General features: G+C 31.7%; 3 protein-coding genes and 1 long non-coding RNA gene across 4 annotated transcripts; 2 read left to right on the forward strand and 2 right to left on the reverse strand.

Moving 5' to 3' along the window:
* Positions 1-2,625: 2,625 nt before the first annotated feature.
* On the reverse strand, positions 2,626-3,889 carry LOC107405271 (protein PHOSPHATE-INDUCED 1). The gene has a single exon (XM_016012303.4). It carries the CDS (start codon positions 3,802-3,804, stop codon positions 2,806-2,808), a length of 999 nt encoding a protein of 332 aa, XP_015867789.3. The 5' UTR covers positions 3,805-3,889; the 3' UTR covers positions 2,626-2,805.
* Positions 3,890-5,915: 2,026 nt separating this feature from the next.
* Positions 5,916-7,271, reverse strand: LOC107418068 (protein PHOSPHATE-INDUCED 1). The gene has a single exon (XM_016026737.4). The coding sequence runs from the start codon at positions 7,136-7,138 to the stop codon at positions 6,095-6,097; it is 1,044 nt and encodes a 347-aa protein (XP_015882223.1). The 5' UTR covers positions 7,139-7,271; the 3' UTR covers positions 5,916-6,094.
* A 7,062-nt stretch (positions 7,272-14,333) lies between these two features.
* On the forward strand, positions 14,334-15,685 carry LOC107418075 (protein PHOSPHATE-INDUCED 1). The gene has a single exon (XM_016026744.4). The coding sequence runs from the start codon at positions 14,496-14,498 to the stop codon at positions 15,447-15,449; it is 954 nt and encodes a 317-aa protein (XP_015882230.2). The 5' UTR covers positions 14,334-14,495; the 3' UTR covers positions 15,450-15,685.
* Positions 15,686-17,544: 1,859 nt separating this feature from the next.
* Positions 17,545-26,537, forward strand: LOC107403478 (uncharacterized). Its single transcript, XR_009639040.1, has 2 exons — positions 17,545-17,714; positions 25,958-26,537. It is a non-coding gene; the product is annotated as an uncharacterized LOC107403478 (long non-coding RNA).
* The last annotated feature ends 1,106 nt before the right edge of the window (positions 26,538-27,643 follow it).

Below are 27,643 nucleotides of genomic sequence, written 5' to 3' on the forward strand. Positions count from 1 at the left end.
GATAGACCATGCAATCAAAGTTTCATCTTCCTTTTCCTATTTTTTAGTCGGTTTTTAATTAAATGTCGTTATAAAAAATGAGTGGACTCCAGCATGTAAGTAATTATTTCATCTATCCATAAGATATTGCTAAGGTCTTCTAGATTTTCTTTTAAGATTGTATCATGACAAAGGTGATAATTTCCTTCTGCTACCGTCCAAAAAGAAAGTTGAAGTTTTATTTAGAAGTTTGTTTCGATCCAGAAATATTTTTAGAATTTCATTAAATATTTGTGGCCTAAATCTTTAACACTACTCAAAAAACAAAAAATAAAATAAAAATAAATATATATATATATATGGAAATTTTATGGTGAGGGCAGTTCGCATGAAGACCGCAGTATTAATAACGGTTTTTTATAGTATTAACGATGATTTTTTAAAAAATCATCACCAATACTATAAAAAAACTATCACCAATATTGGTCATTTTCAATCTTAAACGCAATAACTTTAAATTTATCAAATTGAACGAGGATAAAGTTTTGTCATTTGCCTAATTAGAATTTTATATTTAAATAGTTAATTGAGGTATGATCTTTTTTATATTTAGCACATCAACACATTTAAAAATGATGTTGGAAAACATGTTCCCAACAGAAACATAATTCTCTATATACATTTTGGAATTAACAAATTTTTTATCAAATTATGTCTACATATTAATATAATGGTTGAAAAAATCATATAAGTTAAAATTAAGTAAATACACTAGATAAGCATAAACCAGCACAAACTAAATAAAAATTGTCACATTATTTTTCATGGCATTGGATAAATAAGTTTTGTATCTCTTACTATTATTGATATAATATAAGATTGGAAAAATATTATGTATGCCTGAAAAGCTTAAAAACGCTTGCAAACAAAGCAAAGGTATGAAGGTGGAGCAGGAGGCATTTGAGTGAATGATAAGAAGTGGTGGGGTTGGGTGGGTTGCCTGTGCGACATTCTGATTGCGTGTCATGGGTGGCGCTGTATGTATGTATGTATGTGTGGCATCTTGGCAGATTTGCAATGCAAAGTCATCAGTCATGTCTGAGTATTGTTTGGAATTATGGGTTTGCGGGGTCTTTAACTTCTCGGAATAAATTGGACAGTGGAGCTCCAAAATCCGTTTGACCCGTCTCAAATTAATTGGCCTTTCCCGGTTGGTGGGATGCAAACTTCACACGGTTTTATTATTCTTTTTGAAACCCACCCAGCTCCATCGCTGACTTCAAAATCTGGATCATTAATTTTCGAACTTTAATAAATCGGACCATTGGAAAAAAAAATAGTAATACATGCATGTTAAAAAGTTGAAACATTTTTTCTTGGATCAAAGTGACAATTAATAGTTGACCAACAAAAAAGTGATAGCAAACAATACTACACATTACCAATAGCCATGATAGCTAATCCAAGTTTGTTAATCTAAATTTTTAGAGCATATATATAAGCCAGATTAGCATTATTAGAAAAAAATATAAATTAAATAAAAATTTATATTTTGAAATCAGTGTTAATAAAATCAAAAATTTTAAAAATTTTGCGTTCGAAATTTAATAATTCTATCCAAAATAAAAAATAAATATAAAAACCGACAAAAGCAAAAAAAAACAAAAAAAAAATATCTACATTTGAAAGAAATATTAAAAAATATATAAATCAAATAAAAATTTATATTTTATAAATTTAAATTTTTAAAATAAATAATAATTTATCAAACATGAACTTTATGATCAAAAGGATCTTATTCCCTTCCCTATTTTTTCCCCATTTCAACCAAAGAAAAAGGAAGAGAATTAGTTATGCCATTGCTATCGAGCTAGATGTGATATACAGGAAGCTGGCTCTTGAAAGCTTGGTCGTATAAAAATATCTCGAGTAATCCGAAGGCGCTATTGAATCTATGGCTAGCTGTTACTAAAATTTTTTAGATGTCAACGGTTTTGATTTGAAAGACGAAGGATACTTGAGCGATGTTCAATTTGTACTTTTGTAGTGAAAAACTTGGATACCCATCAAACATCAAATTCAATGGCTCCAACGCCACGTAAAAAGCGTTACTTTTTATATGTAAATAAATGGAAAAAAAACGAAAAATTAACAAATGCGGTTGATAATATAATTTTAAATTCACATTATGCTCCAACGCCACGTAAAAAGCGTTACTTTTTATATGTAAATAAATGGAAAAAAAACAAAAAATTAACAAATGCGGTTGATAATATAATTTTAAATTCACATTATATATATATATATATATATATATCCTCTGATCCTTTATTAGTTTACCATTGCAAACCTACGTTTGAGGATTGAAAGGAACCCTGTTTAGTGTATAAAAAATAATAGAAAAAAAAAATGCTAGTCAGTATATAGAATCATCCTAGATTATCATTTGATCACTTGGCAATTTAACCGATCGTCCAAAAATATTTATTTTTTTAAATAAAATTTTTATAATAAAAGATTATTATGAAATGCTGATATTAAATAATTATCATGTCAACAATGATTTTATTCATAATCTTCATTATAACTAAGATAAATATAACAAAACTCGCAAAGGAAATGAAAGAGAATGAAAAGAGAAAAATGTAATGAAATTCTCAATCTTATTACTCAAATGGAATAATGAAATAAAGAATAATTAAACAAAGAATTTAATCTCTCTACCATCGTTTTACAGCCTACATACATATATTATAATTTTTATACATAAACGTGTAAGCACGTCGCAGCAACGAGATGGAACTAGTGTCTCCTCCGATCAAACACTCAAACAAGAGGAGAACAAGTTGAAGTTGAAGGGTCAAACAGAGCCGGGAGCAAATATTTCCTCCCATTAGAACCATGAGCATTGTAGCTGGCACCAGTCATAGGGTCCACCAGAAGGTCACCGGCATAGCCAGGGTATGCTCCTTTAGCATATATTCCAGTACAAGCAGAGGCAGCCTCTAATGGAGCCTCCTTAGGACCCTGGTAATACCCATTTCCAAATGGGTTCGTTACAGTCCCAGCCAATAGGCTAGCCAAGTTGATCACTATCCCATCCACACCTACATCGTTGTTTGGCGCAACCAGCGGCGCAGTCTGTGGGCCGTAAATTGGCTGGTGGAATGGCCAAGCGCATTGACCGGGGCACTGAGTCTCCGAGTTACCGACCCAGATGTAAGCGAACTTATTGTAGCTCCTCCCTCTGATGGAAGCTGGTGTGGTGGACGATCCGTGCCTCCCGCAACTACTAGAGCAAAACCCATCGACGGTGATGTCGGATGATGTCAATACCACATTAATGGCATTTTCCTGACCGCCTTTGGATGCCAATTTTACGATTTGCTGATTGCTGAGCGATTTTCCAAGTGAGTACTTGTCGTCCACGATTTGGGAACCCAGATGCAGGGAAAGAGAGGACGATTTCTTGGACTTGGAGCTGACTAGATGGTAGTAATTTTCGATGGATTTCCACCAGGTGGCAACAGAGGGCTGTTGTTGTTGCTGTTGTGGTGGTGGTGGTGGTGTTGTTGGGTTAGAAGAAGAAAGTGAGGTGATGAAATCGGAAACGATGGCTCGTTGGGAGGGCTTGAAATTTCCATACCAAATTAGGTTGATGGAGATTTTGCCAGTGAGAAGAGGGCCATTGTGGTACTGAAACAACAATGGTTGCCCGGATTGCTCTGACTCTGCAGCCAAATTCCTAGCAGCAGAGCTAAAATGGAGCAGAGAGATAAACAGGGCTAGCTTTAGAAGCTGATGAGCGGAAGCTACAGAGGCCATTCGGATGAGTTTTTGTGGAATTGAGAGAGAATTAGTAAACAACTAAACAAGTCAGTTCTTTGTGCGGGCTGAGGGTTGAGTGAGGAATTAAAAGGAGTGGAGGTGGTTATATATACAATGCCTTGGTGACTAAGAAACTGCGAAGAAAGAGAGGAAAAGGTGACAACAAACAAAAAGGAAAAAAAGAATTAAACCGAAAAAAGGAAAATGCTTTAATGCCAGCAGGCAGAACGCGTTGAAATGAATGCGGGTGAGAGAGAGAGAGAGAGAGAGCTGGTTTCGCTTTCAACCGAATCTATGACTATCTGACAGGGTTTAGCCAGCTAAGGTGGTATTAGTGACAAAAGGACAGCCCACCGAGGATGAGAAACGACAAATGTGTCAGCCTCCCCTTTTGTTTTTTTTGAGGGAACGGAACAGTGTGGCACATATCCTCCTCCTACAACGCAAAACTTTTACTTTTTGCACATTGCATGTTGCGGCAGGCATATGTGGCGAAGGGTATGTATACAGTGATTTGTAATTTTCTATTTCTTATATATAAAGTCGTAATGCTTATTTTATTTTATTTTTTTCTTTATTAATTTCAAATTGTACATGTGTTTGTTATACGCTCCACCAATAGGTCTTTGCACAAGAAGAAAATGTTTTTTCTTTGTTTTTCTCTCCCGAATTTTTGTAAGTACTAACAAACGACAAACTAGTGAAAAGGAAAACATGTGAATTCGCACTAAAACGGAGTGAGTGAGAGTTCTTTAATAAACATTTTTTATTATAGACTTTGACTTTAGAAATTTGAAAGAAAATCTGTCCATTTAACATATATTTATAGTTTTTGTTAAGAGATCAAAAACTTTGTCGAAATGGATTGCAAGTCAAAATGTTTACTGTACCTGTTTTGATTCATAATGATGAATTTTGTCAAAATGATTCATAATTATGAATTTTGATCTTAATTATGAATTTTGTTCCTTTTTAGAACCTTATAGAGGCTAATCGGTTGGACATCTCATGCCTTATCCAAATGGGATGTTAGATCAAAACTTAATGGGATTTTTCTTCCATGAGACGTTTCCTTAATTTTGCCATCATTGTTTTCTCCAAGTCGTTCAGGCTTTTGGATTTTGTTGTTTATCCTTTTCTTTATTGGAAGTTTTACCAAAATATAAATGGTTAATTTTAAGAATGTACATAGAAATTGTTGTTAAAATTTGATGATTGATCATCGACTATATATCACTTAGGAACTAAGTATTCTTATTAGTTAGACGTTCCAATCATGACCATAATATCACGGAAAGAACTAGTCTTTAATTGTAATCTTTTTCATGGTGTTATGCATATTTATGGTTCTGGTTCATAGAATTCACACTTTTTATTTGCCGTCCATTGATACAATATTAATTGACTGCGGTTATCTAGTAAATGAGTCCAATAAATGGACGATGCCAGAGTTATAGTAAATAGATGGGCGGCAACCTTGGTATTCTTCAATACCGCCCCAATAGGTTCTGTGAAGCTATGCCATTGCCAATTTATATTACGTATTATTTTATAGTTTTATAGGTGTTTTAAGAATACATTTTTATTTTTTAATTAAAAAAGAGTAAATTTTGATTTTTATTTGGATCAATTTTTAAAATGATAAAACATCTCTTTTAAGAAATAAGTCATGTTATATTTTTTAAACTTTCTAGGACTTAATTTAAATTGCAAAAAATTGCAATTGCCCAAATTGATTAGGCCGAAACACTGTTATGTCTGTTGGAGCAGCGACACGCTGAATACAAATTGCAAAGCTCAAAGCTTCAAGCCATTGTACTGGGAGATGTCAGGAGTGTTTTAATTCGCTCAACGGTCGACTCTCTTTTTAAATGCTTACACAATTTTTCATAAATTTTTGCGATCCAGCTGACAGATGAAACAGGATACTTGATCTTCAATTATATAACGTCAGCTGATATTATCTTGTTTAATTAATATACATATCCTTTTAAACCCACATTTTGCAATCAGTATTAATCTCATTTACTACAGAACACCGAATGTCAGTTTCAAATACCAAGAAAAAAATATGCACAATTGAGGTACTGCAGAGTCTTGAATTTGAAAAAAAAAAAGCAAACCAAACCAATTTGCTTTTTCTATTATTATTAATCCGCATAAGCAAATCCAATAAACAAAATAAATGAATTTATCTGTTTTCTACATAGGTATACAATACATTAATCTACTAATACTTGGTAAAATACTACTACCCCGATTACATTCCCAAATCTCCATTAAATCCTCAAACCAAAGTTGAACAAGTTGATGTAGAAGGGTCATACAAAGCCGGAAGCAAGTATTTCCTTCCATTACCACCATTTGCATTGTAACTAGCACCAGTAGTACGATCCACCAAAAGGCTCCCAGCATAACCAGGATAAGCCCCTTTGCCGTAAACTCCAGGACAAGCCGATGCAGCCTCCAATGGAGCCTCAGCAGGACCTTGGAAGAAGCCATTTCCAAATGGGTTTGTAGCTGTACCGGCCAAAAGGCTAGCCAAGTTGATGATCATACCGTCCAGACCCACATCGTTGTTTGGTGCAATCAATGGCTTAGTCTGGGGTCCATAGATTGGCTGATGGAATGGCCAAGCGCATTGTCCCGGACACTGTGTCTCTGAGTTCCCAACCCAAATGTAAGCGAACTTGTAGTTCTTGCCCTTGATGTGACCTGTTTTTGAACCCAAAGCAGAACCATGAGTTCCACATCGGCTAAGGCAAAAGCCTTCCACGGCTACATCGGAGGATGTCAGAACCACATTGATTGCGTTTCCCTGATCACCCTTCGAAGCCAACTTTACAATGTGCTCGTTGGTGATAGATTTCCCCAAAGAGTAGCTCTCTTCGAGTATTTGCTTGCCCAAAGACAAAGTGAGAGAAGAGGATTTTTTAGAACTTATATGGTAGTACTTCTCAGTGGTTTTCCACCAGGTTGCAACCGAAGGCTGGTTACTGTTTGATGAAGAAGATGAAGTGAGAGAGGTAATGAAATCAGAGACAATGGCTCTCTGGGACGGCTTGAATTTGCCGTACCAAATGAGATTGATTGAGATTTTGCCAGAGAGAAGTGGGCCGTTATGGTATTTCAAGAGCTGGGTTTGGTCTTGTACAAGCTCTTTGAGATTCCTAGTAGCAGAAGAGATTTGGGAGAGAAGTGGACTATCATGGTAATTTAAGAGCTGGGGTTGGTATTGTACAAGCTCATTGAGCTTCCTAGTAGCAAAAGAGATCTGGAAGAAGAAAGAGATAACAAAGAGCAGCTTTAGTATTGAAACAGAGAGAGCCATTTTTGAAAATAGAAGTTTAGAGAGAGATATCAAGGAGAAAAGAAAAATCTTAGAAATTTTCACTAGATGCTAGCTGAGATGGCTTGGCAACTGTGTGTGAATTGATAAGTAAAGCAGTGGGAGATCCTATTTATAGAGCTGAGATGGAAGGCCTTTGTGTTACATTGTTAACTTAAAATATTAAATTAATGTGTTTGCGAGAGGCCGCTAGGAAATTGGACAGTATAAAAGCAAGAAAGATGGTTTGCCATATTTGCAAGTTGAGGGACTTTTTAGCCAGTAAGTAAGAAAAAATGAAAAAGCGACCCAAACGGTACTATCCAAGCGCGTTCCTTTTAATTTTTGAAAAAGCAAAAAGATTTTTCCTCCACGCATTTACCTTGTACATTGTTGGCACGCTCTAAACAAAGGTTTTTAAATCCACAGGAGCGTGAACGATACGCTTAATATGAGGGTGTTGTCGTTTTATTCGGAACAAAATGTGTTTTACAGCAGAGGGACTAGTTCCTTTCTGGAAGTAAGTGAGGCTTTTTTTTTTTTTTTTTACTTTTTTTTTTGAACTAGAAAACAAAAGCTTTGACAGCTTAGTTACAGAATGCAGGAGTTATTGATTTACCAAAATATCCTGATTCATGGGTCGGAGAGTGGGTAAGAGTAGGGGGTATTATGGGAAGATAGTCAGATGAGCGTTCGGAGTATATAGGGAAGTGTGGACTTTAAGCCAACCTGACAGAGGTAATCAGTGAATGGCAATGAGAGTAGGAATAAGAATCCGAGGTGGTTCAGCACGTGACGATTACGCGCGTAGACACAAAAGGCTCGTGAGATAGTCATCTACAGCTGGATCACGCTAACAACACGTCACGCTTATGATGGCCCACAATAATACCTGCTGCGAAATAATAACATTTCTATTTTTTTCAATAGAGTTGGTTGCTGGATGTTACTGGACTTTGCCAGACTGACATCCAAATAAGTAGGACTTTAGGGAGGTCCATACCCGTTTACTATCATACTGAGGCATTCAATGCCTTAAAATAATGTTATCTTTTTAGCTTCTAAGTGTAAAATAATCTTAATTTATAGAATTTAATTGTATTTAACTCATATTTGTACAGATTAATTAAGGTCTTTTACCAGTTGGCACTTTAAAATTCTCACATAGAGCTTTTTCTTTTTTTTTTTTTTTTTTACTTAAAATATTTTAAGGAAAAACTAGAGTAATGTGTGTGAGAAGATTGTGATGTGGATCCAACTTTTTAATTTATTTAAAATCTTATACATTTTTTTTTTCTAAGAAATAAGTCTTAAACAGTTAAAACACGTGAATTTTAACCAAAATTTTGCAACTTAATTAAAGTTTTATAAAAGTTTTGGTCCAGATTATGTGATTTTGTTGATGGCCTTCATAAAGGTGGGCCTGAATATGATGGTGTCGTTCTCTTCCTTTTTCCTGTTTTTTTCCCCCACATTTTATAGGACAGATAAATTAGGAATAGTAAGGACAAGTTGTTACTTTAGTAAAAATAAATAAATAAATAAATAAGGACAAGTTGTTACTTTCTTGTCACAATATAGATGATTAAAGCAGGAACTAGCCACCCCCTTTGCCCAATTGGTTAGGCTCTTTATTTTCCTTCTAAATTCATTCCCTTTATCTCTTATCCTTCTGGTAGCTTGTAATATCCTTAAATATTTGCATTGCCAACAGAAAAAAAAATAATAATAAATAAATAAAAAAAGGTCCTTAATTGTCTGGGGTCATTAAATTGTAACAACTGTAAATTGGTAGTTATTTAAACTCAGTTAATTTATTTACCAAGAAAACCTCCAGTTAATTTGTACATACATGCATTATACTTTCAGTCAAAGGTTTCCAATTTGAATCCCTACATTTAAAATTAATATAATATTATATATATATATATATATATATATATTGGATGCATGCATGTGACTGTGAATTTAATGAAATAATTATATAATTTAATTAACGAAATATTATCCTAGACAGGTTATTCAGAAAAATCCGTGATATTCGTGCAATCATTGTCAACTCTTAGGACTATCAATGCCCAATATTCTGTAAAATTAATATTTCGTGTTGGAAATTCTTGTGAAATATGATCAATTTAGACATTAAATTGACTTGCCGTCTTTTCTATTGGGTATATATAATTTTTTCTTCAGCTTTTGTTTTTTCTTCTGTTTTTCAAAAATATTCCATGAGGGAGTTATTCAAAAAAACCATATATATATATATATGTCAATCTTTAGGATCTTAGCTAGGCAGAACCTTATGAACATCGTTAATAGTTAAAATTGTTCATCATTTTTAAATGACGGAGAACCTATAGCAGCTACTCTCCATCCGTGAATCGAACATTTAGCGTTTTGTCCGTGATTTGCATAAACTCGATTCTTCGTGACAATTTTTTTTTTTTTTTTTCTAGATAATGAACCATTGCTATATAATACTAATTTATACTATATTCTAATTATATTAATCGTTTCATTTGGTAACTCAAAGTTAGGAAATAGGTCTACTATCTACTGGCTTCAAAATAATTAGAAATTAAGAACTAGGATCAGGATCATGTACGAATTTCTTTAAAAGCAAGGTAGAGTGAAGAAACATTATATATATATACATGTATGTATGTATATATTCCAGTTAATTAAAAAAATGGATCACATTAAGCTACATATGAAATAGCTTTGCATGGTCAATAAAGTACCCAGAACCTAATTTCACGAGCTTTGAAGGAACTAATATATTTAATTAGCAATAAACACAAGGCACACAGAGAAATTAAGACTAATAATTAAACTATGGCTATTTGTTAATCCAATATTATCAATTCATAATGCTCTGCAAGTCGTCCACTTGCAATGTCCTAAAGTCTTGATAGACACGCCAAAAAAATATAATTAAAAAAATACAAAATTCCCTGACCTTGTTTGAAAATTAATTAAGGAAAGATATTATATATAGCTGCCTTGTTTCATTCCTGCACACATGTTTGTGGCCAGTGAAGCTGTACTGCGTAGCACTAGTTCTTTTTATTTTGTAGCAGCATGGGCGAGGTCCCTCGTATCTAACCTCACTTTTTTCTAATCAAATGCTTTCATTCATTAAACATTGCAATAAGATTATATATTATAGCTCTCCTTTTCTTTATTATTATTATTATTATTATTTTTTTACAGAAAGAGCTTCAGCTTTAATTAATTAATTATCATGTGCATATCCTTCTTGGATTCTCTAATTTGTCTCTCTATTCTAAAAGCCTCATAGCTGTACTTGTCCTCGTGTTTCCAATATTTTTATCACATCCACAGATGGTGGCCAACCAAGAACATATTGTCAAAAAACCAATGAATTTATGCAGGCAAAGAGTTTGAGTTTGAATCCCATATTGCTAATACAAAAAAATTAGTTTCTTAATTTTACATAATAAATTATTGATTAGCAGATAACTAGACATAAAAATTTTATTTTATTTTTTCCCTTACAATCGAACAGTTTGGACTTGAAAACTGATACTATATATATATATATATATACACAAAACAAGTTGACACTTTTAATTAAATTTGGGGACATCCCAAATTTTGAAGGTATAGATATTTTGGTTAATGGTGTATGTTAATCAAAATACCAGCATGATATTACAGCCGATATGGTTGTTGCTCGCTTTGACTCGCAGTGTTCGACAAATTGTCATTCATTTCATTAAATTTATCAACTGTGAGACGGCATGGAAAGACGTACTAGTGGTGCTTTTAGCTATAACATTATCATACTAGAATCCTGGCCCACTGGATATATAGGCCCATTAAGTATACGCATCAACTCTAGCAAAGCACTGACGATGAAAAATAATAATAAAAAACTGTTTTATTAATTATTTATCCAAAAAAATATTTTTCAAAAAAATAAAGAAAAATAAAATATTTTTTTTAGACGAAATTCCATAATAATTGTGGAAGAACAGTGACATTTGAAAAGAGAAGTTAACCCCTGTTTGTTTTAGCTTTTGAAAAGTTGATTTGTAAACTAAAAATGTTTTCAATTTTAAAAGAGCTTTTAACTAAAACCAGAATAGTGTAGGTTTTTTTAAAAAGCTATGTTGAAGGAAAAGAATAAGAAGAAGAAGCAAAAGTTATTCCTAACATAAACTTTAAAACAAATAATGATGATGCCACCTTTCATTGTTTTTTTCAGAAAAAATTCCGCAAATGTTATTAGAGAATATATAAATTTGTTTTTAGAATTTTGAATAACCAAATATGGTATTGTATTGTTAGATTCATAATTGTTGCACTGTTGGATCAATTAGCCAGTATTTTTTATTTTTGATAGGCAATCAGCTAGTATTTTTATCTTTGGTAAATAAATTTAATGACCATTTAGTTTTATATAAATATATACATGTAACCTTCTGAACACAATAACAAATAAAAATGCTCACAACAGCTCTCGATCTATGCATATGACTCTAACCAAATATAAGGACAAATTTAAATCGGTTTTATGAGTTGCATTTTAAATTCTAAATTAGTCATGATCTAATTGCAAATATTATGAAATCAAAAGATTATAAAGTTTGGTTGCTGCGTTTTGAAAGATTCATCTTACATAGTCACTAAATAAAATACACATTTGAGAAATTATTTTCCCAATTCTAAACCAATTCTTCACAATCCTATAAATGATAAATTTACCGAAAAATTATATATTTACCAAACACACTTCACTTACCTAACTTCTCCTTATTTAATCAAAATTAATTTAGCCAGTATCCAAAAAAAAAAAAAAAAATCCAGTTATTAAATCAGTGTTGGGTGGCCAAAATCATCAAAAAAAATATCATCTGAATTTTTATTTTTTATTTTTAAAAAAAAAAAGAAAAAAGAAAAAGGAAGAAGAAGAAAAAATTGAACGAGAGAGATACAGAATTGGGGATCTATATGCCTTTGGACTTCAATGGAGTTCTCTATAGATCTTGAAGTCATTTCTTTTTATTGAATGGAGTTCTCATATAATTATTCCGAGATGCTCCTAAAATACGGGCAGCGTGCGGGTTAAGTTATTTTATCTTGGGACAAGGCTTTAATACGCAAATATATATATATATATATATATGCATATACAGAGCTAGTTCGTGTCTAGTGAATTGAAAATTGAATAGAGGAGTACTCAACTTTCTCTTCTCGGATGCCACCAACTCCCTATGAGAGCCAGCAGAGGATTATTAGGCTGTCTCATATATAGCCGATGTCTTAGCGTTTGTAGCTATGCTTGCAAACAGGGTTGCCCAATGCTAACTCTTGCACGAGTGCTCTTTGCTTCTTGCTTTGTTGGATGTCTAACCCTGCTTAATTTCCTTCCATTAATTGTATAAGTTTTTTTTTTTTTTTTTTTTCCTTTTTTATTTTTGGAACTCTTTCTACATATAGAAGTTTCCTAATGGACACGTTATTCAGCTTAAGCTGGAAGTCTAATCCGTAAAAGCGCTGATGAATGCTACCAGGTGCCTATTAGAGCTTCTATGCCCAGTACATAACAATTACTCCCTCTCTCTCTCTCTCTCTCTCTCTCTATATATATATATATATATATGTATAAATAATTCAGATTTTGATAATATATATAAAATAATTCAGATGTTAATTTCTTGTAGTACTCTTGTGCGTTATTGTCCAATGGCTACTATATATAAACTCGGAGAATAATCTAATTTACCATATCTAAAATAAAAAGATGATAAGGATAAAGAATTTTATTATATGGTATATAAATGGCTGGGCATTGATAGAACTTAATCACCCCTTTAATTTAACGGCATTAAGCCGGTGGATGTGGGTTTATATATGAATAGTTATGAACTCCTTCCATCAGCTATACCTGTATATGCTACTAAATAGCAATCAGTTCATTTAATTACAATCATCAGCGAATATTTATACAAAGAAGAATTTATATATATGTATATATATATATATTTATATTAAATGAAGGTAGTGGTGACGAGTGTGGTGACCACACCATGAGGGTATGGAAGTTTGCTTTACGAGATATGGTGTGTGTGACCCCACGAAGGCATGGGTGAGTGGCTAAGTACCTATAACATTATTCTTTCTTTCTAATTCCCTGTCCTGACGAAATTTCTGAAATCCCATACATGAAATTAATGTGCATTGCACTCTTTGTGGTGTATTAGGTAGAAGCTCTTACTCATTCAAGCATGGAGCTGTGGATCTCTAACTAGCTTAGCTGTAGCTACTTCCACTAAGGCATTGGACACCTTCCTATTCTGATTCCTTTACCACCTACAAACAATAATTTCAACCGCCTTTCTATTCTAATCAATAATATAAAGCTACAATATTTTATTTATGTTTGCTCGGGCATTTCCTTTTTTTGTCCTATTTTTCGCTTTTCCTTCTTTCCTGGCATGGGTAAGTAAGAAGGATCCATCATTTTTACATCGGGAAAAAAAAGGAAAAAAAAAAAAAAAAAGGATCCATCACCCGTCTAGAACCTTGAATGTAGCGGCATTCATCATTAATTAATTATGTTGTTTTACAATTGCTACAACAAACCAATTTATAGGATTGTTTACAAAATAATATTGGCATTTTTTTTTTTGTTTGTATTTGAAATTCATTTATCCCTAAATTTTTCTTCCAATAATATATATTGACAAACTATTTTGCCTCATCATTTAATAGGAATCTTTATTTTATTGGGAAGGTGATAAAACAGAAAATTATATATTGCAATTTGTTGATAGACAGGTTTGTTAGTAAAACTTCATTAAAAAAAAATAAAAAAAAAAAATTGTAGTAAAGCATGGTGAGCTGAGCATCGATGGAAGAAAAAGCTCAAACGCTGAGGTATAATTTAGAGTAAAAGAGGAACAAAGTTCACATGCAGCGCATAGTTCACATAATTTAGTATACCATCCGTTTGCATGCCACTTTGGTAGTAGCTACCTAGCTAGCAAACCAATGTTAATTGGCGTCAGCAAGAGCTAAGCTTTATTAGTTCCTAATCTCCATACAAATATAATTATCGATTAATTTAAAGCCTTTCTCAAATTCAAATAGAGATGATAGATTCTCCTTATCTTATCTTTTTTTTCCACATTCTCGTGATCTCTGTATTTTTTTAAACTGCCCTAAAAAAAAAATATTGCTAATGAAAGCTCCAAGGCAACCCCCCACCCGCTCAGTACATGCACCAAATCCAATTCCACCTATATATATACACTCTTACTTCATATCGCTCACTCACTTCAAACAAAACAAATTTTATACTCTTTCTATACATTTCAAATCTCTCTGACAAATGGGTTTCTCGCAATTTTCTAAATTAGCCTATAATTTTCTTGTTTATTTTGTACTTTCGAGCTTATTAACTAATTCGTGTCTCAGTGCTAGAAAACTAACCTCACTGTACAAACCACCACCAATGGCTCTAAAATACCATAATGGTGCTTTGCTCCAAGGAGACCTTCCCATTTCTATTCTCTGGTATGGAAATTTCTCACCGCCTCAGAAATCCATTGTTGCTGACTTTTTTCTCTCTCTCCATTCTTCTTCTAAACCACAGTTATTATCCGATCATCATCAGCCTTCAGTCTCAAGCTGGTGGAATACCATTCAAACCTACTTACAAAAAGCTGGCAAAAAACCAAGCCGGATTGTTTTATCAAACCAGTTCTCGGATAAGAACTGCTCTCTCGGTAAATTCTTGAAGAAGTCCCAAATTTCCGAGTTGGCTCACCGGGTCAACTCGAAACCCGGCGGGTTGACTCTGGTTTTGACCAGCCGAGACGTGGCAGTTGAGGGATTCTGCGTGAGCAATTGCGGGTTTCACGGGTCGGATAGGAAATTGAAATCCGTTTTCATTTGGGTCGGAAACTCGGTTGATCAGTGTCCGGGTCAATGCGCTTGGCCATTTCACCAACCCATTTACGGACCACAGACTGAGCCGCTTGGAGCACCCAACGGGGACGTGGGCGTGGATGGCATGGTCGTAAATATTGCGAGCCTTCTGGCCGGAACCGTGACCAACCCGTTTGGGAATGGATATTATTTGGGTCCGGCTGACGCACCGCTTGAAGCGGCGTCGGCTTGTCCTGGTGTGTACGGAAAGGGGGCGTATCCGGGTTATGCTGGGAAGGTTTTAGTGGATTCAAGCTCCGGAGGGAGCTATAATGCGCTGGGTGCCAAGGGGAGGAAGTACCTATTGCCTGGATTGTTTGACCCATCTACTTCAGAGTGTTCAACGGTTGTGTGAGAGGGAAGTGCTGTTATAGAGACACGTGTGCCTTAGAGTTGTTGCTCGTGCATATATGTGTTTTTTTTTTTTTTTTTTTTTTTTTTTTACCTCCTCGCTCAATGGTTGTATATATATGTTGTGTTACTAATTTAACCAAAAAAAAAAAAAAAAAAAAGGAAAAAAAGTGGTGTTACACAATACTCAACTTTCTTTTTTTTGGCCAAAATACATCTTAATATCTATTATTCCCACAAAATTACATTTAAAGGTTGTATAAAATTTTTTAACATTTCATATTTTTTATTTTCAAATCTGTTAAAAATTAACAGCTTCTATTAGAAAAAATCACATGTCCCGTTAAAAATTAACAGCTTCAGTTAGAAAGGATCGCATGTAATTCAGTTACTTTTAAAATTATTATTTTTTTTCTAATTTTTGCAATTAAATTTGAATAAATAAATAAATAAATAAACTTGTTGTGTCGAGCTCTCTCTCTCTCTCTCTTTCTCTCCCTAAACCTCGTCTTTTTTATCTCTCTCTCTTATCCAAGTTCCATACCTAGTAGGAAAAAAAAAGACTTCCCTTCATACTTTCTTCAGATTATTCTGTGTTTACATGGTATAGAGCTAAGGTTTTTCCAAAAATCATTTGTTTATTAGTTATTTCATTTTTGTAGGTATTTTTCTGGGCATTTCGATAACTCATTCATCATCGCCAACCATCTTCTCTAGTGACCACATTCCCAGCGTGTCTACAAATACCGCTATAAGCGCCTGACTCAGCAGCCGATGATCTTTGGGTGTGAAAATAATTAATACGCCATATGTTTATTGGATTTGTGTATCTATATATACAAGTGAATTGGGTAAACATGACTCGTTAACTTAGGATACTGCAGTTAGCCTTCAACTATACGCTAACAGCGGGTAATCGGAAAAATTGATTGTAATTTTTTAATTCCTATTTTTTTTCCCAAATTTAATTGCAATTAAAAAAAAAAAAAAAAACAATTTTAGGGTTTACTCAATTCCATGTGATCCTTTTTGACAAAATATGTTAATTTTTACCAGATTTGGAAATAGAGAGTATGAAATGTTAAAAAATTTTGTACAGCCCTTTAAATGCAGTTTTGTGAAAATATATTTTAGCCTTTTGTTGGCAATGAACTTCTTATCAATGTATGATATATATATTTTTTAAAGTTCTTCTGTGGAATATATGATTGATAGTTGAGAACCTTTTGTTAATGTTCGTGTTTTGTAGTAAAACTTTGTTAAAAAAAATAAATAAATAAAATAAAAAATAAGTTCAAGTCAATAGTTTATTTTGGGACAAGTTTGATCTTAAATTTTACAGCAGGCAGATCAATTTTTTGAACCTTTCAACGTCATCTATGAAATTCACCTAGTGGTGGGCCTTCGGGCTTCGTGGGAAACAACACTACTGGTATCTAAATATGGGCCATAGATATGGGCTGTATCATTTACACATGGTTCTGGGTCCAGACCTACAAATAAAGTGGATAAGTCACATTAAGAAATTAGTCATCATTCCCAATTACGGCATTGAAGAGCACTGTTAACATCCTCATGCCCATATGAACAGGCTAGTGACAATATATATATATATATATATATATTTTTTTTTTCTAGTCTCCAATAGTAATATATATATATATATATATAAATGTTAAGGTGATGATAGGTAACAATCATCTATCATCATTTGATTATTATAATTATTTGTAAACGGATAGTAGTTGCATATAATCAGATTGTTAATTTAAACTTCCAAATAATGAAAGATGCATTTTCCCAAAATCTAACAGTAGTCCAATGGGCTCCTACTACAATGTTTGATTTAACAAAACAAAAGAAAGAGCATTAAGAGGCTTCGTCAACCCGTGCTAAGATTGCAAGGGCAACGATCCTCTTATGTCATGTATTATCCTGGATTGTATTATGTAATAATATGTTTGACAGTTAAAAACACGTGAAGGATATTGTATTACATAATACTTTTCTTTGTTTTTTAACCGAGTGAAAGTGTATTATCTAATACACTACTTTTTTCCTATATAACATAATACCGACCCGCAGCTTCTTCTGGTAAGTCTTCTCATCAATTCTCTCTCACTCTCTCTCTCTCTCTCTCTCTCTCTCTCTCTCTCTCTCTTTTTTCCTCACTCTAATCTAATTTTTTTACTTCTTTCAATCCATCAATTACAAGGGAAAAAGAAGAATTAGGCCTGATTTGTCTTCTCCCAGCCTCTACACATCGCAAGTAAGTCTTCTCATGATCGACTGGGTGCTTACTTCTTTGCTTGCTGATCTATGTGTTGTTTGCTTCTTTGCTTGCTGATTCATGAGAGTGTGTGTGTGAGAGAGAAAGAGAGAAAGAGAGAGAGAGAGATGGAGACCGACCCAAAATCAGCTTAAAACAAATTTGTCCCCCTCAGTCATTACAATAGTTAACACAGTATCAACCCTCTCTTCCAGATCTTCGCTTCTATGGGCCATATCACTCTCCTCGGGAGTTATCCCCCTGACTACACCCTTCTCGGCTTTGTTACCCAGACACTCATCCTGAGCAATCTTTCAGCTTAAAACACGAAAACCCATAAAATCTGCTTGCTGATCCGTGAGAGTGTGTGTGTTTGCTTCTTTGTTTCCTGATTTTTCAGTTTTTTTAACAATTATTTAAACACAATCAGCTTAAAACACAAAAATTGACTCAAAATCAAACTAATGCTTCGATTTGATCAATGTAAATTAGTTTAAACTAAGGGGTGGGTTAAGGCTGACTGGGTTCCTCGAATTGTCTATGAACTCCCTCTGCAATTGTTTTGCCCTTTGGCTTCATTTTCATCCTAAGCTTTTTGACATTGATGACTCTGGTGAAGGTATTGTATAGATATAGTTTAATATGGCAATCCAAGACTTGTCTAATAAAAAATTTTTTCCAATAAAAATGACATGGCTAATAAGGCTGAAAAGAAAGATAAAGTAAAGAACATCCAAGCCTCTATGATGGTAGAAAGCTAACGGTCTTCAGTTTTTTTGTTTTTTTATTATTCCTTCCATTAGTGTTCCTTTGAGTCTTTTGAAGCTCGTAACATAAAGAGGGTGTGAATTTCAAATTGATTTTTTCGTTTCCTTTTTTTTTTGGCCCCATTTATGGAGATTTCTCTACAACCAAACAGAGAATGGTTATGGAAAATTTTGTAATATAAGTTGCTTGTACTTGAGTAGTTTGATTCAAATATGCTGTTAAAATAATTGGATTGGATATTAGTTCGCTTTTTGAAAAGTGGAAGTTCAAATCTTTGTGTTTTCAAGTTGTATAGAAATTTAGACACATAGCATGATTTTAGTTAATTATTTTTTTCACCTTTACAATAATTTTGTTTAATTATTTTATTTATGATAAGATGACTTTAGGTGGTTTTGATATATGTATAAGTGGATCTTCGTTGTGTTGTGAATTGGTTGCTGGCGAGTTTTGGTGGACTTGGTCAAATTAGGCAGTTCATTTATGAAAATACTGTTAATTGAGTATATAAAGTGTTAGAGCAATATAAAGTATTTTATATATATATATATATATATATATGGAAATTCTATGGTGAGGACGGTCCGCATGAAGACTGCAGTATTAGTGATGGTTTTTCATAGTATTAATGACGGTTTCTTAGAAAATCGTCACCAATATTATGAAAAATCGTCACCAATATTATGAAAAACCGTCACCAATATTACGGTTCGCATGAGGAACGTCCGCACTATAAACGGACTGTATATATATATATATATATATATATATATTTTATGTTCAAAACCATTTATTAGGGAGAGAGTAGAGGAGGAATTTTCTTTTAATGGGGGAAACTTGTTGATAGTAGTTGTTTAATACGAGGGGTTTTATTTTTTTTATTTATTTATTTTTGGGTGAATATATGAGCCGCTTGATCTCGGATTAAAAGGATTTGTTGTCTGTCTGAAACAAAGACATAATCTATTCATTTATGTTTTCCACAAAGTGCACAAATTTTACTCAGGTTTTTATAAAAGCGAGTGATTGTCAGGATTTTATGATGGTAAAATAGCTCAACTTTGGACTTGGAAAAGGCCTAGTATCACTTATTTTTTTCTTTTTACATGAAACCTACTTTGTTTTTTGTACTTTTCTTTTTTCCTTTTCGTTTCTTTTCTTTTTTAAGTTTTCTTGACCCAATTTTACATCATAATTCATGCATATGATATAAATGTTAGCCGAATAGCTTTGATCTTTTCTTTTTGGTCTCTGCAACAAAATTAAATAGAGAAATCATAAACTCATCCTCCATTGATGAATTTTAATCAAAATTTAGTCATGCTCCATTGGCTTTTCTTCTCTCTCAAAAATAGGAAAAAAAAAATGATCAACTCCAAACTCATTTTAGATTTTATATTGAAAATTTAAAATGTGGTCGTGTGTATACTTTGATTATACAATTATATAATGGGGCCGTGTCAATTATAGAATTTGAATGGGGCCATGTGTCTATTTTGTATATTTTTACTTTGATTATATAATTATATAATAAGGCCGTGTCAATTATACAATTTGAATGGGGCCATGTGTATATTTTGTATATTTTTACTTTGATTAAACAATTATATAATGGGGCCCTGTCAATTATACAATTTCAATTATAGAAGAATAAATAATATTTATTTTTATATGTTTTATTTTAGTTTTGCCCTATAGTTGAAAAGAACTAATTAATATTGATTCATATATGATTTACTTTAATTTTGTTTTTTAGTTTAGAAGAAATATATAATATTGATTAACTTTTATTTTTCTTATAGATAAATATGGATAAAAAAATAAATTTTGTGTTTCTAATCATAAGATTGTGGCACTTATACTTGATAAAGTTAATGTTGATGATGATGTTGTGGATACTAAAGAGAAAACAAAAGTGTTATAACAATCACATGCTTAGAGATCGAAGTTTTATTAGGCATGAGATGAGATTGAGTTATTTAAATATTATAATAGGCAATAGTGACTTGGAATGTATAAATCAACTTCGAGTGGATAAAATTTTTTTTGGAATATTATGTGAACTACTTCGTAGTGATGGAAGGATAAAGAGAGATGGTATAGTCAAGGTTGTCGAATTGTAACTCGGAACGTGAATCGTTTTGCTAAAATTATGAAACGTATATCGTAAGATACACTTAAAAATAATAGTAATAAAAATAATAAATTATAATAATATCAATTTATCATTAATCAATGCAAATATGATTATTAATTCTAAATTCAATATATAGTTTTTCAAATGGTAGCTACATCTATAAAATAAAATTTTAATAAATACTATTTTTTGAAAATAAAACAATAGAAAAATCTAATTAACTATAAGTAGCAAATAATAACTAATGTCAATCTTCAAATTCAAAAGGATGGATATCATCATTCCCTAATTCATATCAATTCTCCATGTGATAGTTTTGTGCTTCCTCATCATCACTATTATTTTGTCTAATGTCAATTATTTGTTTTCCCTTATCTTTACCGGTAAGATCTCTTGGACCTACAAATAAATAAATATATTTGTTACTATGTTAGTGACTATTTTATAAAAAACAATATACTTAAATTGTTTATATATTACAATTACCTCTCTTTCTTTTTTTGTTGTTTTCTTCTTCTTCAAGTTCAAAACATTCATTGACATCCATCCAAGTTGTATCATCAGGCAAGACTAAATAATCTTTTTAGATAATCCACTCATCATCAAATTCTAAATCTAATAGGCAAATAGGATCATAGGACTCATATTCTAATACTCTTTTCTTACGTCTTGCCTCTAATTAAAGGTTGTACTTTACAAAAACAAGTGCATTTAATCTTTGTTGTTCTAAACGATTTTTTTTCTACGAGTGCACCTATTTAAAATAATAATAATAATAATATTTAAAGTTTACACTACATTATATAAAACATTTATTAATATTTAAATAAAAATATTATACTTGATCAAATATACTCCAATTTCTTTCACATCCAGTGGCACTATAAGTCAAACTAAGAATTCTAATGGCAAGATTTTGAAGCTCCTTACAACTTCCACCAAATGACTCTTGTCATAAAGTTGTAAAAATTAAAAACAAATAAATTTAATGTATAATTTAATTTATATAATCTAAATATAACTAAATTCAATATTTTACCTAGTTGCTTTTTATCTCTCATTTGAATAGCCATATCCATACCAAACATTTTTTTTACATTTCAGAATTGGTCCGATTGTTTATCAATTTTAAGCTTTAAGTCTTGATCTAGACACATTCTTTATATTGTCTCATAAAGTCCAATTTTTACTTCATACTCCACATCAAATTCAGGAGAATATTGAAATCTACATTTCAATTCAAATGGTAATTAATTAAAGTAGAAGAATAATTAAATATAATTAATTAAGTCATAAAAATATTATATTTAATAGATAGATTACTATATAAAATAATAATAAATCATTAAACAATAAATAAAATAAGTTGCACTTTACCTTGGATTAAGAAAATAGGCTGCTGCATGAAGTGGTCTATGAAGTTATAATGCCCATGTTTTATCAATGATATCCCAAATAGGCTTGTAATGCTTTTGAACTTTATTGAAATTAGTTTCAATTTGTTCTTTTGTACAATCCATTGCTTTATAGATATAACTCATGGTAGATTTTAAGTCTCCATCAACAAGCCTCAATACTTTTACCAATGGAAATACACATTTCAAACAATAATTAATTAATGTCCAAAATTTTTTATCACTAAGAATAATATCCATAACCATTGCACCATTTGACTTTTTAGAATAATTGCTTCTTCGCCATTCTTCAGAACCAAACATTGCTTTCAGTCCAATTTTATTCTCTTCCAAACTTCTTAAAGTCAAATAAGAAGTAGCAAAACGAGTCATAATAGTTCTAATTAATTCTATTCCCTTAATATATTTTCTCACTAGGTTCAAAACCCAAGAGTGCCTATAGATATACACTGTAATCTTTCTTGCCTTAGACACTGTATCACTATATATGGGTAAGCTTCCAATATCAGTTAGAATCAAATCTAGACAATATGCTGTACGAGGAGACCAAAATAATTTTTTCCTTTTATCCATAAAAAATTCTCTAGCTTTTACATATGTTGCTGTACTATCTATCACTAATTGAACTACATTATCTTCACCAATTTCATCTACTACAGAATTAAGAAGCTCAAATAAATTCTGTGCAGTTTTAAATATCCTTGATGTATCAATACTTTTTAGAAACACAATCCCTTTTGAACTATTCACTAAAAAATTAGTAATAGATCTATTTTTTCCATCTGTCCAAGCATCTGACATGAGTGTGCGTCCTGTTTTTTTCCATTCAACTCTATATTTTTTTCTAGTAGTTCCTTATTAGTTGTTTCTACTTGTTTTTTCAAATATTTAATCCTTATTTCATGATAAGATGGGGGTTTCAAACCTGGACCAAGTGAAGATACTGAATCCACATAGCTGTAAAATAAGGACTTTTCACTAAATTAAAAGAGAGAGCATTTGCATAAAAAATCTACAAATATCTGAACTAACATTATCTCTATCTTCTTTTTTCCACAAAGTATTTAAGGTGGTAGTTGCTGATTTTTTACTACTTTTCATAAAAGCATCTATCATCAATTTTTTTTTATCATGTCCATCTTTCTCACTGTCACAAAAAGCATCTCCATCCTTTTTTTTTTTTTGTTTATTTCTATCTATTAGTTGCTTTAAAAAATCACGAATATCATTAGGAACTTTCATACATGGGAACACATCTTTTTGTATACCGGCTAAATGATTTTTTATTCTAAAAATGCCTTCCCAATAATAATTTCCACTATGTATATATTTCAATCTCAATCTATTATCTTTTTCTTCCTCTATTTTTTCACAATGATACCCAGTTGGATCATTATTTTTTCCTTTCTTTTTATCTACCATGTAAAATGTTGACGTACCAGAAATATCGGAGGCTGATAGTGATTCGCACTTTACTAATACTTAGATAAATTAGGTTTACATGCTTATATTTATACATCACTTTTTTATTTTATTATTTATTTATAATATTAAATCCTTGGATTTGCATGTGGCCATATCATAACATTATATCTTAATAAATAATAAAAAAAAACTAAAGATTTTTATTCACCGGCCCATCTTATCAATTTATGATCATCATTTTAACCAATAAACAACCAAATAATAATAATATTTCTTTATTATTTTATTTATTCAATTTATTCACTTACGAATCATGATCATATTAATCAATTTATTATTTGTTTAAGTTTTCTACACTTTAACCAATAAATTCACAAAAAGACCCAAAAAAAAAAAACATTTTAACCAATAAAAATTAAAAAGAAAACAAATAAAATAATAATAATTTTTCTTCATCCCTGCCATCTTCATCTTCTTCCCCTTCTTCCCCTTTTTGCATCATCTTCTTCTCAGGGTCTTCTAATTCTTCTCTACTTTTTCAATAAATCATCATTATCTTCTTCTCTTCTCTATCTTCTCCGATTATCACTGTCTTCCTCTCCAGTCTCCACTTCTCAAATAGAGTTTGTTGGAGATATTTTGCATTTGGAGGACTAAAATAAATTGAAAAACAGGAAAAAAGCGCAGAAAATTTGAAACGGTGAATCTGCAATTCGTTCAAATCATGCAATTCAATCAAAGAAACGGACGATTCACCTTCAAATCGATTCAAATAAACGATTTGAATCATTTTACATGAAAAACGATACGAATCGTCCGATCTGTATTGCGAATCGTCTGATTCCAACAACATTGGCTATAATATCCTTAGATGAGCAAATGTGTATGTTCTTACATATACTTGCTCACCATGTGAAGAATTGTACAGTTGACAATAGATTTAAGAGATCGGGGAAACAATTAGTAGGTATTTCAATTTCATGTTACATGGTGTATTACGGTTGCAAAGTAAATTACTTCATGTTCTAGACCCAGTTCCTGAAAATTGTACTGATGATAGATGGAGTTGGTTTAAGGTAAGCTAGTAAAAGTTGTTTATAGCTTCAATCTCTAAGCATTTTTAACATATTTGCACTATGTTGTTTATATACTAATTATTTATATTTTACATAAAATTGTTTGGAAGCATTGGATGTAATTTATATTAAGGTTCGTGTGTCCGAACATGATAAACTAAGTTACCGAACCAGAAAAGGAGAATTTGCAACCAATATTTTAGGGGTTTGTTCCCGTAACATGAAGTTTATCTTTGTTTTACCCGGGTGGGAAGATTCTACTTCTGATTCTAGAGTATTTAAGGATTCAGTAATTAGATCGAACGGGTTAAAAATCCCCATAGGTATATAAAGATTTGTATAATTTATTTGTTAGAATAATAAAATAAAAAACACATACAAAACCTAATGCTTTTCTTCATAATATAGGAAATTATTACCTTGTTGATGGTGGATTCACAAATGGAGAGGGATTTCTTGCACCTTATAGAGGAATCCGATAGCATTTATTAGAATGGAGGGAGGGTGGTCAACCTACTAATCTTGCGAAGTAATTTAATATGGAACATGCTTTACCAAGGTTTGTTATAGAAGGATGTTTTGGATTACTTAAGATGCGATGGGGCATTTTAAAGAGTCCAGCATTTTACCCTATTAAAACTTCATGATGAATAATTACTGCATGTTGCTTATTACATAACCTTATTAGAGGTGAAATGTCTGCCGATCCAATAAATTGTACAAATTTAGAAAACGAAGAAAGTGAGGGATTAGGCACAATTGGTACAGTTGAATCTTCAAATTAATGGTCAACTTTGAGGGATAACTTAGCAAGTCAAACGTATAAAGAATAGAGAGAGAATAGACACCATTAAATTGTATTTCAATGTTTGACATCTAGTGATGAAATAATTGTTTTGATATGTTAACATTATGTATATTTTTACTATAATTTGTTGTAAATGTGTTTAAAATTATTAATATGCATATATATATATATATATATATATATATAGAGGAATGATGGAACAAAGTAGTCAATCAAAATCAAGACGATTATAGAGTAAGGCTGAAGAAGATGCTTTGTTATATATACTTGAAAATGTAGTAACATCTAGATTTCGATGTGATAATGGATCTTTTAAACTTGGAACAATGGTCCATGTTGAGAAGGCTTTGGAAGCACAATTTTCTAATTCGGGGATAAAAGCAAATCCTCATATTGATTTAAGATTGAGACATTGGAAACAATAATACGGAATTGTTTTTGACAGGCTTAATACAAGAAATTTGCATGGAATGATGTGCTCAAATATATTGAGGTAGATAGCGATAAGGCATGGGATAATTATGTTAAGGTTTAACTTAAGGCTATAAATAACTTTATTTGATACTATATTTATATTGTAACAATATAATTAATTTTAGTTTCTTGTATTGTAGCATAACAAGAATGCTGAAGGAAGGAGAGGAAAACAATTTGCTATATTTGATAGATTGGCCAATATCTTTGGGAAAGATAGAGCAATTGAAAAGGCAGCTGAAACTCCCATTGATATGGTTGAAGAGGTAAATAGAGAAGATGATAATATAAATGCTATTGACATGGAAGAGAGCTCTCCAACTTTAGTGCAAAATAGATCAATTGCTACTTCAACCCATAAAAGGAAAAAGAGAGCAGATTGTAACAATGTAGAGGACGTTTTATTGACTTCATTTCAGTAAATGTTTGACAAACCATTGATCAATTGAAGGTGATAGCAGATACACTAGTGAAAAGTCATGAAGATCGATCTGATATTTCTAATAAACTAAAAGATATGAGACTATCTGTTGAGGATCAATTGGATTTGTTTGGTATTATAGTACATAAACCTCATAATCTTACTATGTTTAGGTCCACTCATGGTCCAGTTAGATAAATGTTTGTGAGGAGGTTACTTAGCCAATTGAGAGGAGGTTCATCAAGCTTAGATGACTAACTTTGTTATATTGCTTTGTGGTTGCATTCTATAAACTTTATTTAGTTGTAGTTTAGATTATGTAAACCTTATTTATCAGAGTGTTTTGTATTTAGTATCGACTATGTTAATTTTTATTTGATTATATGTGGTTTGGTGTTATGATTGAACTCATATGTTTGAAAAATTATGTACAATGGTATTATGTTGTATTGTTACAACTATATATATATATATTAAATTGATTTGTATTGTAAAATATAATTTTATTTTATTTTATATTTACAGATTGCATATTGCGCATAGAACTGTTTATGTTGTTTTTAAAAGTCGAAGGATAGGAATTTGGAATTTATCACTCATGGTCTGAATGTAAATAACAAGTTAATGGATTCAGAAAAAACATATATACGTTATATTCTTTACTTGAAGAAGCTCAGGACGAGTATGTATTATATCTTCAACATGAAAGAGAAACTCCTTCAAATATATGCTTTAATGAGAATGATGAATTTTACCAAATTTATAAAAATATCTATAGTGAATGGAAAATCTTTCTTATTTGATGTATTGTAGGAATAATAATAATGAGGATAGTTACAAAATTATTAAACTAATGATATGTTGTTTGATATATAATATGTATTAGAGATATTAATTATTAAATATGATGAAAATTTTTTATTTTTATTTAAATCCCAAGTTAGTAATTTTTTATTTTTTTCAAAATTTTATTTTATTTTTTTAAAATAAAAATAATATAAAAAAATAAAATATTTTTATAATATTTATTTTTTAATAATAATAATTTCTATCGTACATAATTATGCATAGTAAATGACTTTCACAACAACCTTATTAAGAAGTCCCATCATAATAAATGAACTTTCATAAGAGGTGTGCTGAGATATTTTATACATTGGCCAGGATATTCAGGAAAATATCCCACCAAGTCACCGTTAATAAGAACCATCATCATAAATGAAAGATTATCAAACTTTTTGGCTTTTTCTTAACGAAAAGACTGTCAAAACTTAGTGGCAGCGATGAGCTCAGAGTCAGCAGAGAAAAGCAACGAGCCGATGCCTTTCATGTCTACTAGGATAAAATCGAGCTGTCAAATGTCACAAAAAAATGGACCAGTTGCACGTACTAAAATTTCGCGTGC

Source organism: Ziziphus jujuba, chromosome 5 (assembly GCF_031755915.1).
Source record: "Ziziphus jujuba cultivar Dongzao chromosome 5, ASM3175591v1".
NCBI classification, from domain to species: domain Eukaryota; kingdom Viridiplantae; phylum Streptophyta; class Magnoliopsida; order Rosales; family Rhamnaceae; genus Ziziphus; species Ziziphus jujuba.

Excerpts from the sequence above, each read along its gene's own strand:
- LOC107405271 (XM_016012303.4), bottom strand. The coding sequence starts at position 3,804 with ATGGCCTCTGTAGCTTCCGCTCATCAGCTTCTAAAGCTAGCCCTGTTT.
- LOC107418068 (XM_016026737.4), bottom strand. The coding sequence starts at position 7,138 with ATGGCTCTCTCTGTTTCAATACTAAAGCTGCTCTTTGTTATCTCTTTC.
- LOC107418075 (XM_016026744.4), top strand. The coding sequence starts at position 14,496 with ATGGGTTTCTCGCAATTTTCTAAATTAGCCTATAATTTTCTTGTTTAT.